At 38.6% G+C, this 19,438-nt stretch overlaps 1 protein-coding gene across 1 annotated transcript in view; it reads left to right on the plus strand.

The window, feature by feature from the left end:
* LOC135208426 (RNA-binding protein 42-like) overlaps nt 1-18,858 on the plus strand; it is a gene marked incomplete in the record, with an annotated part of 88,558 nt that extends 69,700 nt beyond the window's left edge. The window contains 1 exon segment of the mRNA XM_064240580.1: nt 16,579-18,858. Coding sequence (XP_064096650.1) covers nt 16,579-16,691 — 113 coding nt within the window.
* Nucleotides 18,859-19,438: the final 580 nt, after the last annotated feature.

Consider the following 19,438-nt stretch of genomic DNA (forward strand, 5'->3'; position numbering starts at 1 on the left):
CTCTCTCTCTCGTCTCTCTATCTCTCTCTCTCTCTCTCTCTCTCTCTCTCTCAATGAAATATGAATTACTGAATCATAATATAAACTATCATGTACAAAGTTAGAAATAATAATAATTCCATTAATAAATTCGTTTCTTTTAGCAACTAAATTGTTTTCCAAAATAATTCTTTCGGTAGTAAACGTCCATCAGCTGATTCTAAACGTAAACAAAAGACAAAACTAGATTTTTATTGCTGTATTTTGCTGTTTATACATTAATATTATAGTTGGGTGCTGTAATCTTTACAGTAAATCATGGTTTTTTGTATCATAAATATGTTCATTCACAAAATAGATACTGTATAGTATTATGTACTTTTAGTTTGGTGCAGCAGCCAAATCATGAAAATAGAAAGGAATTGTTAGGTAATATACTTTTGTTTGCTGATCTGATGAAGGGGAAATTGAAGATAGGAAAGAATAACTTTGAAACTGTCTTGAATTTAGTTTAAGGTGATAGTTGAAGACATATTTGGTGCTTGAACTAAAGTAGGCAGTTATAAACTTTGAAATAGTGGTCTTGGGTGGGTTAATTATTAAAGTAGGCAGTTTAAAGCAATTTTTAAGGGGGTACCAGGATAACACGGGTATTTACTTATCACGGGGTTCTGGGCCCTATCCCCCGCGATTATTGAGGCCCTACTGTACTCCCCTGCCAGGTAAGGAAACAAGCATTTGCTTTGTATATTTATGCTGGCAACTGTTCTATGTCAAATTCATTATCCAAATAATCCTTTGAAATAGAATACAGTGGTCCCCCCGTATTCGCGGGGGATGCGTACCAGACAAACCCGCCCCCCAGTGATTAGTTAGAATCCGCGAGTAGTTGAAACCCCTATAAAAAGGCTTAAAACCTCCTATTTTGTTAGTTAAAACTCAAGAGAAACCCACTTAAAATTGTTACACCTGGTTTTTTTAATAGTTTTATCACTAAAAGTGTATTTTATGATGAAATTGATAAAAAAAACAGGAATTTGTGGATATTTTTCATAGAAAAATACAGTGAATAGGCGAATTTTCCACAGATAATGGAGGGAAATGTTCCAGAGAGAAATCCACAAATCTGGAGAACGCAGATAAGGAGGTCCATTGTGTGGCCATGGATTTCACCCCCCCTTGTCAATGTGGAATCAGCTATGTAATTACTTGATAAGTTTCATATGTAAAGTGACATTGTTATGATAAAATTAAATTTTCCCTTGTCCATCATCTTCAAGATTTCCTCCCGGAGAGCCAGGTGCTTTGAAGAGCCTCAAAGTTTGCCCTTGTCCATCATCTTCAGCACTTCCTCCCGGAGAACCAGGTGCTTCGAAGAGCCTCAGCCGTACGTGAGTGCAGGAGAGGAGGGGGGAAGTCGAATGGAAATAGGTACCGTACCCGAAGAACATCTAGTACCCATGTTTCCGCTCTGTTCAGTTGCCACCTGGCCCAATGGCTCGCCAGGCATCCTCCCACCCGTGGCAACAGGCAGGGAGTGGCACCCTATCTATCAACAACCTGACCTGCCCTTGCCTTTAGCCCCCCTCCCTGGTTTTGAAGAACAAGGCTGAAAGGGACACTGCTGAGGCTGCTTCTTTGGAGGAGGCGCTGGTTGAGAGGCCCTAGCGGAAGTCGATGACTTTGAAGACATCTTGGCAGTTGACTGCCTACTCTGCCTTGGAGCTGGCGAGTGAGAATGAGTCGTTGATTTAGTGACCGCCTGCTGGACAAGTCGATCGTGGGTGTCATCCTGCCTCCAACTAATCTCTAGGTAGGAGCTGAGATTCTAAAGGAGCTCCATTCCACAGAGACAACAAGGAATCCTTATCTACAGAACGAGCCACTTTAGAAATAGCTGCCTCCCTTTCTTATGAAAGAAGGAGTGCTGACAGATCCTCTTGCCGAAAGGGACGACATTATCCTAGCCACTGCCAATGAGCTGAAAGGCAGAAGAGGCAGTCGACTCTAACCTGACCAAGTTCAACCCACATTTCAGACAAATCACATCTGAATTAATCTTCCTGCTCAGCTGTACCAGACTAGTCAAGTAATAGGGGAAGAAGCTTGAATGACCTGTTGGAAGGGAGAGAATTCTTCCATCCCAAAACTAAAGAATCAACTGCTGCAAAATCAAATTAGCATGCCCAGAACATGGCAGCTCAAACAAAGTTTTCAAATCCTTCTTAGGGCCAAGCAAGGCCTCTGCCTGTAGGGGTCATAGAAGATGGAGTGTCAGTCTTCTCAGAAAGATTATTGAACTCACGAATGAGATCAATAACCTCCATGTAAGAAAAAAAAACTCCTGACTCTCCCCATCCTCTGTATCCTGCATCAAAGTTCAAAGTCCTGAAGTAGAAGGCCAAGAAAGATACCTATCACATTCTCTGGCCACTGGACAGCTACTCTGAAGGACGATTGTCATCTCTCCCTGTCAAAGGATCATGCCCACAAACATGTGTCCATCTCCGACCGAGAAGAATCACATATGTGGCTGTGTGATGACAAACAATTTACGTGAGTCTGTCAGGGAGAAGGAAAAGAGCGAAGTTGCTGCCTAGGTGAGTCATGACTCCTGACCCTGGAAAGCAAATGACAAACGTAGGACCTCCTAGGAGAACGAAACAAAGAATGCCTAGTTTTCTTGGAAATTGGTGAAAGACTATCTCACCATCACGAATAGATGTAGAAGCGGGACATTGCCATCAACAACCTTACAGCCATCACTTGAAATACATCCATGGACATGAGCAACAGGCAAAGAGGCTTTAGACCTAGCAGACGAACAAGACTTCCCAAGAGGAGAACATCTTGAAGGTCTCGAAACAACTGACTTTCAACCTGAGGGATCACCACCTTCAACTTCTTGATTGGAGCCTTGTCCTCCTTACGATGAACTTGAACAGGTGGAGGAAACGTAGGACAATCGAGAGACTTCTGAGAAGGAGAAAGGCGAAGATCATCTTTTACAAGTACACAAACGTGAGAGAGAATCATGTCCATGTATGTGAAGGAGAGTCTCACGTCTGTGTAGGGAAGGAGACAAAACAGCTCTCAGGCTCCCAGAAGACAAAACGACAAAGTCCACAATCCTCCAACGTCTGACTCTAGAACGAGGTGAGGGAGACGAAGGCGAAGGAGACGATGAAGATGACAAAGATAGTGATCTACGACATTTCCTCTGAGAGGTACCACAGTCCCTCTCTCGGAAAACAGAGTCAAGTTTGTCTATAATAGCCTGCATGAAAACCTCTTATGGATTGGCAACTGTCTGGGATGACATCATGGAGGGAGCTGGATGTGACATCATGGCAACAGGCAGTGAGTGTTACGTCACTGGTACAGACATCATGGGCAGAGACAAAGCTGGGAGTGTCGTCATGGCATGCTTTGGATGATTTGATGGCCTCCCTGATGGCGAGATAAAGGGCAACCCAAGATGGGGCATAGTTAACGATGGCGTCTTGCTAGGTGGTAGCACGCGTGACCCAAAGTAGTGGAGGCTGGGAGGAGTGGGGACTGCTGGGGGAGCAGACATGGAATGAGACAACAGGCTTTCCAAGGAGGGGGACCCCTCGTAGGCCTAAGGGTGCCCACTCAAATGCCATCTTGTGCAAATTGGTCTCTGAAACAAATGAACAAGATGGTGCTGCTACCTCCCTCCCTGAAGGAACTTCTCCCCCTGAGAGAGAGGGGCCAGCATTAAACAAATTATCACCCTTAGCAACTCCTGATACTAACAAAGATGAATCCATGGAAGAAAAGGAAGGAGACAAGGCATCAGTGTGTTACGGACTCCGAGATCTCAGAGACAATGTTACGGCCTCTGAGGGAGGTCCGCTTCAGGTTCGATATGAAATATAAAAAAAATATTTTTCAACACCAACAGTTGAAACTGGGGATACGAATATAGAAAGAAACACTAACACAACAAAGGTTTATTTACAAGCCTACTAACAAAGGTAAATGCAGAATGGTATCTCCTATTTACATAAAAAGACAGAATCTTACACTGCATGAACTGGGGGAAACAGTGAGGTAATAAGAATACTTGCTAAACAGTTTGGCACTTCGAAGAGGTGGCTTTATAAAAGTAGATTGGCGATTGAGGACGTCCTCTTGACTCCGAATTGCAGGAACTAATCTTCTTGTAAGGCAGGAATTCCTCAACACCTGTAACAGGACCTTTTCCTCTCTGAAGTCTGCTCTACATAGAGATAACTTGGTCGTCCACTCCTGAAGACGATTAGACCAATATCCAACCAAACTCTCGAGCAACTTTTCTTCTTGATTGATGCTTCGTTGGTTCCTTCGTCTTTAGTTTCTCTCTGACGATCACTGCTGCTGATCTCTCACTGATAATCTGATCGGTGGCTCTTACTAACTGGTGATCTCTCTCTTTTACAATCTCTCTCTTTTACAATCTCTCTCTCTCCTACGATCACTGCTCTCCAAAGTTCGTTCGTCGTATTTATACAGCACTCTGGGGGCGGAGCCTACGGCGAACGTCACCGACTCCAGGGATTTCTAGAACTTCTTAGATGAATCTAGACGAGGTATTGCATCAGAAAATCGCGGCGTTTCTCACGTAACATTGGCACGTTTTTGTGCTCCACAACACTCCTGCTGATTCTAGAACCACCACGAAGATAGGCGCCTCCAACAAGGGCGCGAAAGCCTCCTTACTGCCGAACTTCTCGAAAATGCGTTCTCCTTTCCTTTAACTTCTTTTGCTATGAAGCAATTACCATCACACGCCCCCCCAAAAGAGAAAAAAAATGAAATCAATTGATTTTAATTTTTTTTCTAAAGAGAAGCAAAAATTAAACAGCGGGGAAACAATTCTACATAAAGCTTTAATCCAGTCAAACACGCACACATCCCCACTCACACTCACTCGTGCGATAACAGAAAACGGTTATTAGGCTACTCATTCTGAGAAATCTCTAGAGGCTATCTGCTATAACATTATCCTTCTCTCTTACTTTTTCCGTTTTCTGAACTCTGATTAAAACTTATAAATACTAAAACACCTCTTGTGTTTTTCTCAAAACTAATCTCACTCAGTGACACTGTTACACGGGCGGAGGCCACGGTACGGGGCGTTCATTATAATTCTGAAGCAAATTTACATTCATTGCCTTTACTCTACTCTTACCCGCATTAATTCTATAATGTATACTTCCCCTCTCCTCTAACACTGAATAAAGACCTTCGTACTTATAAAGTAAAAATGGACTTTCTCTCGAGACTAGTACTAAAGCTTTATCTCTTACACACAAACTTCTTTTGTTTGCACTTAGATTATGTTTCCCTTGAAGTTCCCCTTGACTTCCTTTCGCGTTTTCTTTCGCTAAGTGCCAAGCGCTTCCATTCTCCTCTGCTAGTTGCCAAGCATCTCTTAAATTGTTTTTATAATAATCAAGATTAGTTATGCAATCATCTCTACCCTTACTTCTAGGCAAAGTTCCGAACATATTTATAAATACATCCTCAAAAGATAAGCCTACTGAAAGAATATTACACAACTGAACTCTGGGAATTACATGAATTGGTTTCCCAGCAATTTGATATTCAGGACAACTTAAAACATACCTCTTTAAACATACATCATTTTTCATCTTAGGCCAAAAGTACGTCCTACTAATACACTTGAAAGTTTTTATTTACTCCCAAATGTCCTTGCTCATCATGTGCTAACTTCAAAACTAGTTCACGAAGCTTCCTAGGAACCACTAATTGTTCTGTGACTTCCTCTTTACTACCTGACTTCGGTCGAACATAACGACACAAAACTTCGTCCTTTAAACAAAAAGTTTCCTTACACACATCATCGAGATCACCATCTAGCTCATATTAAAAAATTCGGGTTAGTGTCTCATCCTCTTTCTGCAACTTGATTAGCTCATCCTTATCCAAAACGTTAGAGCCTAATTCATCACCGTAACAAGTACTAGATACAGGTACATTTACTACTTTACTCTCGACAGCTACGCCTTCCCCTTGGCTACTACTGTCCACGATAGAGTTCGGTCTCTCAGCTACATTCATGCCAAGATCAACCTCGCTACCTCTATCACACTCGTTCGAATCCACGAACTCACTCACGTTCGAATCCACGAACTTACACTCGTTCGAATCCACGAACTTACACTCGTTCGAATCCACGAACTTACACTCGTTCGAATCCACGAACTCACACTCGTTCGAATCCACGAACAAATTATCACCGTAATCTACGTCTGTATCTAAACCCGACCTAGTTACTACCATTTCAGGCACTGGAATATTCCTCTCAACAGGATTCACATTCTTGGATAAAGCTAAGTCATTACCGACAATAATGTCAACGCCTTCGACGGGCAAACTGTCCACAACTGCAAGTTTTACTTCTCCTGACACTACCTGACTTTCTAAATTCAACTTCAACAAAGGACAAAGAACACAAGTGTTAGGAAATCCACCTAACATAACTTTCTCTTCCATGTTGATTTCTGCCCTGTTCGGCACACACTCACTCCTTATCAGTGAGACAGCAGATCCTGTGTCTCGAAGCAAGACCACTTCTCTCAAATCTACTCCTCCAAAAGAGGAAACTACGCCTTCCGACAGAAATTCACCACTTTCCTAATTTCTCTCATCACGTCATCCCTACTTGACGAAAGGTTAACTAGCGATACTGGTTTCTTACCGTCCTTCCTTTCTGCTGCACAATTTCTCGCTAAATGCCCTTTCCCATTACATCGGAACTAGTTAATTCTGAGCCACTATATGCCATTCTACTCTTACAAACCTTAGACGTATGACCAGGTTTTCCGCATGTATAACAGGAATATTCACTTTTACTCGCATTGCTATTACTAGGACTGAAACCTTTACTGCTTTGTACTCTACCAGACGAATGATCATTTCGTTTCTTACTTACACTCAAATTATGAGTTAGACTATATTCGTCAGCTAGCCTAGTTGCTCCTGCAAAAGATACTTCTCGCCCTATCCTCTATATAAAGTTTAATCTCAGGAGATACGTTATCTTTGAAGTTTTCTAACAACACTAAGTTCTTCAAACTATCAAAATCATCAACTTTAGCAGAAGTTAACCAATCAAAAAACAGCCTATCTAACTTCTTACCGTATTCTACATACATATCTTTTCATCCTTTCTCAAATTTCTAAATTTCTTACGGTACCCTCTACATACATAATATTTTCATCCTTTCTCAAATTTCTAAATTTCTTACGGTACGCCTCTGGTACTAGCCTATACGCGCTAAGAATGGTTTCTTTCACTATATAGTAATTATCACATTCCTCCTTAGACATGCAACTATACACAGTAAGTGCCCTACCACTCAAAACTGATTGTAAATATAAAGTCCACGTTTCTTTAGGAGAACCTACTCGTTCCATTAACTTCTCAAAACACATGAAATATGTCGTAACATCTCCCTCATCAAACTTTGGTACTAATTTTAGCACTGTACTCATACCTAACGTATAAGCTTCGTTTCCGTTCTCGCCTGACCGACTGTTACGAGTACTTTCCCTTAACCGAGCAATTTCCAACTCATGCATACGTTCTTTCTCTCTCTCTTCCTATTCATGCATATGCTCTTTCTCTCTCTCTTCTGCTGCATTAGCAACATTTCTCTCTCTTGCTGCATTTTCATTGCTTCTCTCGCTTGCCGCACTTCCCTCTCAGCTGCTCTTTCCTCTCTCATACTTTTCTCTTTCTTTCCTTTCCACATATTCACGGAGATCATTCCCCTCTAGACCTAGTAGCTTACCTGACTCAACAAACTCTTTCACCATCTCACTCATTCTGATTCGTTCTAAATCCTCCCTGTTTCAAACTGTTAGTGTTGACAACCTAAGCAAGGTCGCCACAAATGTTACGGACTCCGAGATCTCAGAGACAATGTTACGGCCTCTGAGGGAGGTCCGCTTCAGGTTCAATATGAAATGAAAAAAAAAATATTTTTCAACACCAACAGTTGAAACTGGGGATACGAATATAGAAAGAAACACTAACACAACAAAGGTTTATTTACAAGCCTACTAACAAAGGTAAATGCAGAATGGTATCTCCTATTTACATAAAAAGACAGAATCTTACACTGCATGAACTGGGGGAAACAGTGAGGTAATAAGAATACTTGCTAAACAGTTTGGCACTTCGAAGAGGTGGCTTTATAAAAGTAGATCGGCGATTGAGGACGTCCTCTTGACTCCAAATTGCAGGAACTAATCTTCTTATAAGGCAGGAATTCCTCAACACCTGTAACAGGACCTTTACCTCTCTGAAGTCTGCTCGACGTAGAGACAACTCGGTCATCCACTCCTGAAGACGATTAGACCAATATCCAACCAAACTCTCGAGCAACTTTTCTTCTTGATTGATGCTTCGTCGGTTCCTTCGTCTCTAGTTTCTCTCTGACAATCACTGCTGCTGATCTCTCACTGATAATCTGATCGGTGGCTCTTACTAACTGGTGATCTCTCTCTTTTACAATCTCTCTCTCTCCTACGATCACTGCTCTCCAAAGTTCGTTCGTCATATTTATACAGCACTCTGGGGGCGGAGCCTACGGCGAACGTCACCGACTCCAGGGATTTCTAGAACTTCTTAGATGAATCTAGACGAGGTATTGCATCAGAAAATCGCGGCGTTTCTCACGTAACATTGGCACGTTTTTGTGCTCCACAACACTCCTGCTGATTCTAGAACCACCACGAAGATAGGCGCCTCCAACAAGGGCGCGAAAGCCTCCTTACTGCCGAACTTCTCGAAAATGCGTTCTCCTTTCCTTTAACTTTTTTTGCTATGAAGCAATTGCCATCACACGTCCCCCCAAAAGAGAAAAAAAATGAAATCAATTGATTTTAATTTTTTTCTAAAGAGAAGCAAAAATTAAACAGCGGGGGGAAACAATTCTACATAAAGCTTTAATCCAGTCAAACACGCACACATCCCCACTCACACTCACTCGTGCGATAACAGAAAACGGTTATTAGGCTACTCATTCTGAGAAATCTCTAGAGGCTATCTGCTATAACATTATCCTTCTCTCTTACTTTTTCCGTTTTCTGAACTCTGATTAAAACTTATAAATACTAAAACACCTCTTGTGTTTTTCTCAAAACTAATCTCACTCAGTGACACTGTTACACGGGCGGAGGCCACGGTACGGGGCGTTCATTATAATTCTGAAGCAAATTTACATTCATTGCCTTTACTCTACTCTTACCCGCATTAATTCTATAATGTATACTTCCCCTCTCCTCTAACACTGAATAAAGACCTTCGTACTTATAAAGTAAAAATGGACTTTCTCTCGAGACTAGTACTAAAGCTTTATCTCTTACACACAAACTTCTTTTGTTTGCACTTAGATTATGTTTCCCTTGAAGTTCCCCTTGACTTCCTTTCGCGTTTTCTTTCGCTAAGTGCCAAGCGCTTCCGTTCTCCTCTGCTAGTTGCCAAGCATCTCTTAAATTGTTTTTATAATAATCAAGATTAGTTATGCAATCATCTCTACCCTTACTTCTAGGCAAAGTTCCGAACATATTTATAAATACATCCTCAAAAGATAAGCCTACTGAAAGAATATTACACAACCGAACTCTGGGAATTACATGAATTGGTTTCCCAGCAATTTGATATTCAGGACAACTTAAAACATACCTCTTTAAACATACATCATTTTTCATCTTAGGCCAAAAGTACGTCCTACTAATACACTTGAAAGTTTTATTTACTCCCAAATGTCCTTGCTCATCATGTGCTAACTTCAAAACTAGTTCACGAAGCTTCCTAGGAACCACTAATTGTTCTGTGACTTCCTCTTTACTACCTGACTTCGGTCGAACATAACGACACAAAACTTCGTCCTTTAAACAAAAAGTTTCCTTACACACATCATCGAGATCACCATCTAGCTCATATTCAAAAATTCGGGTTAGTGTCTCATCCTCTTTCTGCAACTTGATTAGCTCATCCTTATCCAAAACGTTAGAGCCTAATTCATCACCGTAACAAGTACTAGATACAGGTACATTTACTACTTTACTCTCGACAGCTACGCCTTCCCCTTGGCTACTACTGTCCACGATAGAGTTCGGTCTCTCAGCTACATTCATGCCAAGATCAACCTCGCTACCTCTATCACACTCGTTCGAATCCACGAACTCACTCACGTTCGAATCCACGAACTTACACTCGTTCGAATCCACGAACTTACACTCGTTCGAATCCACGAACTTACACTCGTTCGAATCCACGAACTCACACTCGTTCGAATCCACGAACAAATTATCACCGTAATCTACGTCTGTATCTAAACCCGACCTAGTTACTACCATTTCAGGCACTGGAATATTCCTCTCAACAGGATTCACATTCTTGGATAAAGCTAAGTCATTACCGACAATAATGTCAACGCCTTCGACGGGCAAACTGTCCACAAACTGCCAAGTTTACTTCTCCTGACACTACCTGACTTTCTAAATTCAACTTCAACAAAGGACAAAGAACACAAGTGTTAGGAAATCCACCTAACATAACTTTCTCTTCCATGTTGATTTCTGCCCTGTTCGGCACACACTCACTCCTTATCAGTGAGACAGCAGATCCTGTGTCTCGAAGCAAGACCACTTCTCTCAAATCTACTCCTCCAAAAGAGGAAACTACGCCTTCCGACAGAAATTCACCAAAAACTTTCCTAATTTCTCTCATCACATCATCCCTACTTGACGAAAGGTTAACTAGCGATACTGGTTTCTTACCGTCCTTCCTTTCTGCTGCACAATTTCTCGCTAAATGCCCTTTCCCATTACATCGGAAACAAGTTAATTCTGAGCCACTATATGCCATTCTACTCTTACAAACCTTAGACGTATGACCAGGTTTTCCGCATGTATAACAGGAATATTCACTTTTACTCGCATTGCTATTACTAGGACTGAAACCTTTACTGCTTTGTACTCTACCAGACGAATGATCATTTCGTTTCTTACTTACACTCAAATTATGAGTTAGACTATATTCGTCAGCTAGCCTAGTTGCTCCTGCAAAAGATACTTCTCGCCCTATCCTCTATATAAAGTTTAATCTCAGGAGATACGTTATCTTTGAAGTTTTCTAACAACACTAAGTTCTTCAAACTATCAAAATCATCAACTTTAGCAGAAGTTAACCAATCAAAAAACAGCCTATCTAACTTCTTACCGTATTCTACATACATAATATTTTCATCCTTTCTCAAATTTCTAAATTTCTTACGGTACGCCTCTGGTACTAGCCTATACGCGCTAAGAACGGTTTCTTTCACGATATCGTAATTATCACATTCCTCCTTAGACATGCAACTATACACAGTAAGTGCCCTACCACTCAAAACTGATTGTAAATATAAAGTCCACGTTTCTTTAGGAGAACCTACTCGTTCCATTAACTTCTCAAAACACATGAAATATGTCGTAACATCTTCCTCATCAAACTTTGGTACTAATTTTAGCACTGTACTCATACCTAACGTATAAGCTTCGTTTCCGTTCTCGCCTGACCGACTGTTACGAGTACTTTCCCTTAACCGAGCAATTTCCAACTCATGCATACGTTCTTTCTCTCTCTCTTCCTGTTCATGCATATGCTCTTTCTCTCTCTCTTCCTGCTGCATTAGCAACATTTCTCTCTCTTGCTGCATTTTCATTGCTTCTCTCGCTTGCTGCACTTCCCTCTCAGCTGCTCTTTCCTCTCTCATACTTTTCTCTTTCTTTCCTTTCCACATATTCACGGAGATCATTCCCCTCTAGACCTAGTAGCTTACCTGACTCAACAAACTCTTTCACCATCTCACTCATTCTGATTCTTTCTATATCCTCCCTGTTTCAAACTGTTAAAGTGTTGACAACCTAAGCAAGGTCGCCACAAATGTTACGGACTCCGAGATCTCAGAGACAATGTTATGGCCTCTGAGGGAGGTCCGCTTCAGGTTCAATATGAAATGAAAAAAAAAATATTTTTCAACACCAACAGTTGAAACTGGGGATACGAATATAGAAAGAAACACTAACACAACAAAGGTTTATTTACAAGCCTACTAACAAAGGTAAATGCAGAATGGTATCTCCTATTTACATAAAAAGACAGAATCTTACACTGCATGAACTGGGGGAAACAGTGAGGTAATAAGAATACTTGCTAAACAGTTTGGCACTTCGAAGAGGTGGCTTTATAAAAGTAGATTGGCGATTGAGGATGTCCTCTTGACTCCGAATTGCAGGAACTAATCTTCTTGTAAGGCAGGAATTCCTCAACACCTGTAACAGGACCTTTACCTCTCTGAAGTCTGCTCGACGTAGAGACAACTCGGTCATCCACTCCTGAAGACGATTAGACCAATATCCAACCAAACTCTCGAGCAACTTTTCTTCTTGATTGATGCTTCGTCGGTTCCTTCGTCTCTAGTTTCTCTCTGACAATCACTGCTGCTGATCTCTCACTGATAATCTGATCGGTGGCTCTTACTAACTGGTGATCTCTCTCTTTTACAATCTCTCTCTCTCCTACGATCACTGCTCTCCAAAGTTCGTTCGTCGTATTTATACAGCACTCTGGGGGCGGAGCCTATGGCGAACGTCACCGACTCCAGGGATTTCTAGAACTTCTTAGATGAATCTAGACGAGGTATTGCATCAGAAAATCGCAGCGTTTCTCACGTAACATTGGCACGTTTTTGCACTCCACAACACTCCTGCTGATTCTAGAACCACCACGAAGATAGGCGCCTCCAACAAGGGCGCGAAAGCCTCCTTACTGCCGAACTTCTCGAAAATGCGTTCTCCTTTCCTTTAACTTCTTTTGCTATGAAGCAATTACCATCACACAGTGGATGAGGATGCAGAAGAAAAAAAGTCCAGAAGAACAGGAAGCTGAAGCGTCAACATGAAGAGGGGTGAATCTATCCCAAGATGGATGCGTAGGCATCCTACGATGCTCCCTCTTCTAGTAGAAGTTCCTCCACTGCACAACAGGCATGGAGTGACACTCCACAACAGGCATGGAATGACATTACAAAAATTAGCACGACATCTACTGCAAGTTGTATGGGGGTCAGTGAAAGTGGAAGCTAGGAAGTGTGAGCAAGGGAATCCTGGAAGGCCAGGGCTCATGTGTGACACCCCTACGACTTCTTAGAACCGAGGGAGGAATCTGATATATCGCAAAGCATGCACAGATACCCATAAAACACCAAAAAGCAGGAAGGATTCATGAGCTATCTAAAAAAATTGGCTTGGGAGGAGGAGAGCAAGGCAGTTGAAGATAGACTAAATGCGTCATGGGATTTAAGCGTGGTGGTGACCACTCTCCACCTCCTCTACACTTTAGATGCCAGATGCCACAGATTCCTTGCATATTCGTACAATCTTTGTTTTTTAACCAGTTTCTAGCTGGCGCCAGAAAAGTTATCTTGTTGTTAAGACCTCAGGTTTGTTAGCTATGAAAAATGCACATTGATTAAAAATTTGTCATTTTTCACATCCTTCGTCGGTTAAGAAAATGGTAAATAATTTTATGATCCAAATATTGTGCTTACACTGAGATGACAGGCAAGGTTATGCTGTCTGAAAATGTTGACATTGTTATGCATATTCAAATGTATACATTTCTATGTAATTTTACTGTTTGATAATTATTTATGTACTCAAACAACTTTTAAAATTCATGAATTTTACTATTAAACATTGAAATTGATGATATACTTTTAGGCTTTAGTCAAGAGTTGTTCAGGAAGCATGGGATTAAAAGAAAGTCATTCCTTATTATATTGTTACTTCTGCATTTATTTATCTTGTAGAAGAATTTTATGTATTCATGAATACATCCCTTTATATATAGATAGTAGTATTTATATTAACAAATATTCTTTATAGTACATATAATTATTCATTGCTAATTAGAACTGCAGTTCTATGAACTGAAAATTCATTCTGAAGGAAAATGAAAGAAACCTTTGCTTGGAAAAGTAAGTTTCTTTTTATAAGGCTTATTAATAAAAGAATTAATCTTCGTATAGGTGAGCATGATATTTATTAAAGAATAAAACTTGGCTATAATTATATTACAAATTCATTCATATGAAAGAGAAAAGGCTGCATCAGTACTTGTTATATCAAAGTTTTATTGTGCTTACATCAGCACATGAATAAAATGAAAGATAGCTTATGTTGTCAAAGCTCAGACTTTTTACAAGTATATTTAGCACACTTACCAGGTTATTCCATTAAGTACAAAATATGTTTAATTTTTCCATGTTTGGGTGTACTGGATCAGTAACAGATTCTAATAAGATGAATTCCATTAACCCTTAAACGCCAACTGGACGTATTTTACGTCGACATTTTTTGTCTCTCGGGTGCCGACTGGACGTATTTTACGTCGACATACAAAAGTTTTTTTAAAAATTCGCGGAAAAAAACTTTTAGGCCTACCAGCCAAAAACTCTTGAATCACGCGCCTTGGGGGATGCTGGGAGTTCACGGATCAAGGTGTTGTTTTGTTTACAATCGTTACGCAGGCGCGCAAGCGCGAATTTCTTTCTTGCCGCACTAAAAAGTATCTGTGACACATCTCGGAAATTATTTCGTCACTTTGACATAATTTTTGTACCATTTTAAATAACAAAAAAATACTCATGATTGTAGGTTTTATCAGTTTTGAGATATTTTCATATAAATAACGATAAGTGGCAAAATTTCAACCTTCGGTCAACTTTGACTCTACCGAAATGGTCGAAAAACGCAATTGTAAGCTAAAACTCTTATATTTTCGTAATATTCAATCATTTACCTTAATTTTGCAATTAATTGGAAGTCTCTAGCACAATATTTTGATTTATGGTGAATTTATGAAAAAACTTTTTCCTTACGTCCGCGCGGTAACTCTTCCGAAAAAAATCATACATGCGATTGTGGTAATGTTTGCACCATTTTAAAATTAGCTGTTACATAAAGTTTTATATATGGAAATGTGCACAATTTCATGCACAATACAACTAAAAACAACCCATGGTTGTAGCTTTTATCAATTTTGAAATATTTTCATATAAAAAATGATGTGACAAATTTTCAACCTTCGGTCAACTTTGACTCTACTGAAATGGTCGAAAAACGCAATTGTAAGATAAAACGCTTATATTTTAGTAATATTTAATCATTTACCTTCATTTTGCAACAAATTGGAAGTCTCTAGCACAATATTTCGATTTATGGTGAATTTATGAAAAAAATAACATTTTCTTTACGTCCGCGCTGTAACTCTTCCGAAAAAATCATACGTGTGATTGTGGTAATGTTTGCACCATTTTAAATTAGCCGTTACATAAAGTTTTATGTATGAAAATGTGCGCAATTTCATGTAGAATACAACAAAAAATAATTGAAGGTTGTAGCTTTTCTCATTTTTGAAATATTTGCATATAGATCACGATAAATAGAAAAAAACCACGTTTGTTCAACTTGGACTCTACCGAAATGGTCGAAAAACGCAGTTGCAGTTGTAAGCTAAAACTCTTACAGTCTAGTAATATTCAGTCATTTATCTTCATTTTGTAACGAATTTGAAGTCTCTAGCACAATATTTCGATTTATGGTGAATTTAAAAAAAAACTTTCCTTCCCTCCGCGCGCGGATTCTCCGCCACAAATCTCCGAAATGCGTACGTCCCATTCTAGGAATATTTGCTCCATTTCATATTAGCCATTTCATAGAGTTTTATATATGAAAATGTGCGCAATTTCATGTAAAATAAAACGAAAAATATTTGAAGGTTGTAGCTTTTCTTATTTCCGAAATAATTGCATATAAAAAAAATATAAAAAAATTTACATTCGGTCAACTTTAACTCGTCAGATATGGTAGAAAACTGCAATTGTAAGCTAATACTCTTACAGTATAGTAATATTCAATCATTTGTCTTCATTTTGAAAGATATTAGAAGTCTCTAGGACAATATTTAGATTTATGGTGAATTTTTGAAAAAAATATTTGTTTACGTCCGCGCATTACGAATTCATGCATTATTTTGTGATAATATTTTCTCTGTGTTGCTTTTATCGTTTTACAATGTGTTATATACCAAAATGATTGCAATTTAGTGTACATTACAACGAAAAAAAAGTAACTTGTTACCTTTAACTGTTTTGCGCACAGCTCGATTTGAATACAATTATATATGAAATTTCATTTTTGTGCTATCATATATCGCATTATTTACATATGATAATGATAATTTTTTTTATTTCTGATGGTTGCATACTAAACTTCAGGCAATGATGAAAAAAGGAGCCAAAAATGAACTCTTAATCTTGAAAACTAAGCGCGCTGTGATTTTTTGAAAAAATATTTTTTCCGCTTCTGCGCTCACTCCGAAACACCTCCGGCACACGGGAGACAATTTTTTTTTATTGCTTTGGCGTTTAAGGGTTAAGATCATTCGAAATATATTTTAAAATTTTGAATTTTTGAATTATTATCATAACTTTTTATTTATTTTTCCAGGGAAATATGTTGGTTCCCGGCCAATAAAATTACGAAAGAGCACTTGGAAGGACCGAAACTTAGATGTCGTTCATAAGAAGCAGAAAGAGAAACAGTTATTAGGGCTGAAATAGTGTAAATAATATGGTTGATAGATTGGTGTTTACAAGTATTTATGACAGTTCTGCGGAGATATTTTTTATATTTTCATAGACATTTTTGAGTTTTGTTGTTACAGTGAACATAGGAAGACATTGGGAATTATCTCAGTAGATAAGAACTACAATTCCTATAGTCATGTATCCTTTTTGGTTCCCATTTACTATATGTGTCATATCATGATTCATGACCTTCTCTATCCTGCTTTAAGGCTCTTAATATTTCAAATTTTTTTCCTTTTGTGTTCTCACAATGTGTAAACCCCATATTTTACTCAAGCTTGATGCTAGTAGAGCAGTGTAAAAACATCAAGTTAGTCTCTCCTGTGAATATCTTTCTACTAGAGGAAATCCATTTTCTTTCTCACAAAAAGTATTTGGCATTCAACTTTTGTATGATTTGATTGTGTTTTAGATACACAATTATACCTCATCATTTGATTTTCTTCATTTCTTAGAAAGAACACTGCAGCAACTGTTATGCCAAGATCATTTTGATTTAAGGGAACCTGGAGCATATGTCCTTTTTTTTTGGGGGGGGGGGGGGGGGGCACCACAGCACAAGTACAAGTTACTGGGCAAGAGGAATTTGGTGGGATTCTGGGGAGCACAGATAAATGGACTAGCCAGGAATATGTTTCAGGCTCTCCTGAAAGTAAGAATGACCATTGCTGAGAAGCATTCAGTTTTATCCATACATAGCACATAATGTGGTCCAAACTTCAATGGACTGCCTATACCAGTTGCTATTTCTTGTCTCTGTTATTGTAAGTAGCCCCTGTATTTTAATTTGAGGGTAAGTGGAAAAGTTCAGAGATCATCAGATTACTTTGTACTGTCATGGCAGTAACTGACAAGTAATAAAGGTCCCAGAACACAACTCTATGGAAGACCAAACAGTATATGTCTTTGTCCACTAAAACACCAAATACCAATTTGATGCATTAAGAGCATGAATCTTATAAATTTAAGTTGCAAATGATGTAAATATAATCCATGAAAAAACTGCTATCCCTGGATTGGCCATTTAGTGAAGCAGCAATTAAGAGGAGGATGAGAGAGAGAAAAAAAAAAGGGTACTGTATGTGGTAATAAGAGAATTATTTTTACCATGATATTGCTATTCATCTTCACATAGTGCACTCTTTTGGTCAATATTATAACTAGCAAACTAGTTTGCTAGTTATTTTGATGTGTGAGATTAGTGCTGTCAGTGCTATTGATTTGGATTTTCTCAAGTTTTCTAGTTACATGTTTCCCCAGGCAGAGCAAGCATGTATTAATTACATTTAATATTAGGTGATATCAAATAGGTTGCCTTGCACCTACATTCTCCATAGATGGTATTAGAGAAGAAATTATTGACCAAAGTAAAAAAACTAATATAATATTTATTTGTAGACATATCCAAAGTTCCAAGTCTGAAAACAAAATTCCAGTATTTGCTACTTTAGAGTGAAAGTTTCATGGAAAAATGGCTTAGCTGCACATGATTGCAAATATTTTCATAAAATAATGGTAGGAAATGGAGTCTAATTGGTGCGGAGACCCAATAGGTACCTTAGAATTATAGACTACATGTTTGAGACTATGTGAGAGTTCCTGCATCTGGCAGAGTTCTTTCCTGAGGAAATGACTGAAAATTTGTCATAATAGTGAATGAAATATTCCTAAGCTAATGTTATCCCTACTGGAATATCAGCATGAGTAAAAGAAGGGGTTACATGTATTGAATATAAAACCTACTATAAATTTTGTATGTAAGAATGTATTTTGCAACCTTCCACTTTCACCTCTAGTCAATTTTTAATTCAATTTAGCTCTATTTACAAACCTCCTGTTTATAATTTTGTGACACAGTTTTATATTTTTGTTGCTCTGTAAGCATGGGTTAATTTGATGATCCCTATTTACTAGACTATAATGCAGACCACTCATTCAGATATTTGTCAAACCTAAACGTTTTTTGTATTTACTTATGTAATATATAGTGTATTCTTATTTTTTAATGTAAAAATTGAAATTTGGGCCTTATACACTAATGCCAGATTTTAATATACTCCTCATTTTTTCTTCTATTATAGTGTCAACATGATCAGCTCTTTATCTGTATATTTTATAAGAAAAATTTAGATGAAGTAGACATTTGGCATTTAATAATCCTCCTGTTCTTCATTTGATATGATTATTCTGATGAGAATTCTTTTTTCATTAAAAAGAATTGTAACAATAATATGTACCACATTCAAAACTCAGTAGTTAGTGCCAAACTGTTATAGAAGGGATAGTCAAATGTAAGTTATTACAGTAAATTGTAGACTAATTAGCCAATATTGCAGTGGAAAACCCTTTTAAGAAATAGGAAATGGTCAATGGTATGCTATGATCAGTTTTTCCTTAATAGATATTCGGGACATATTTATGAAGTTAGACTGTCCCTTTTCACTCTGTCGGTAAATAATTTGTTTTTGATACAAAAATGTTTTCTTACAAACACATTAATCTTAAAATTGGCTTTGGCTTTGCAGCTGATCGTCAACTTAGTCATGGCTAGTTTGAAAGCATAAGAAAAACAAATCTTACAAATTTCCAAAGTACAAGTTGAACTTGTATTGCCATTAATATCTCTCTTATAAGACGTTGATGAACAGCCAAAACTTAGGACAAATTATAACTGCCTTCTGTGGTGATCATCACAGAAAAAAGTTTGGTTGCAAAATTTC

This window comes from Macrobrachium nipponense, chromosome 35, assembly GCF_015104395.2.
Source record: "Macrobrachium nipponense isolate FS-2020 chromosome 35, ASM1510439v2, whole genome shotgun sequence".
Classification (NCBI taxonomy): Eukaryota; Metazoa; Arthropoda; class Malacostraca; order Decapoda; family Palaemonidae; genus Macrobrachium; species Macrobrachium nipponense.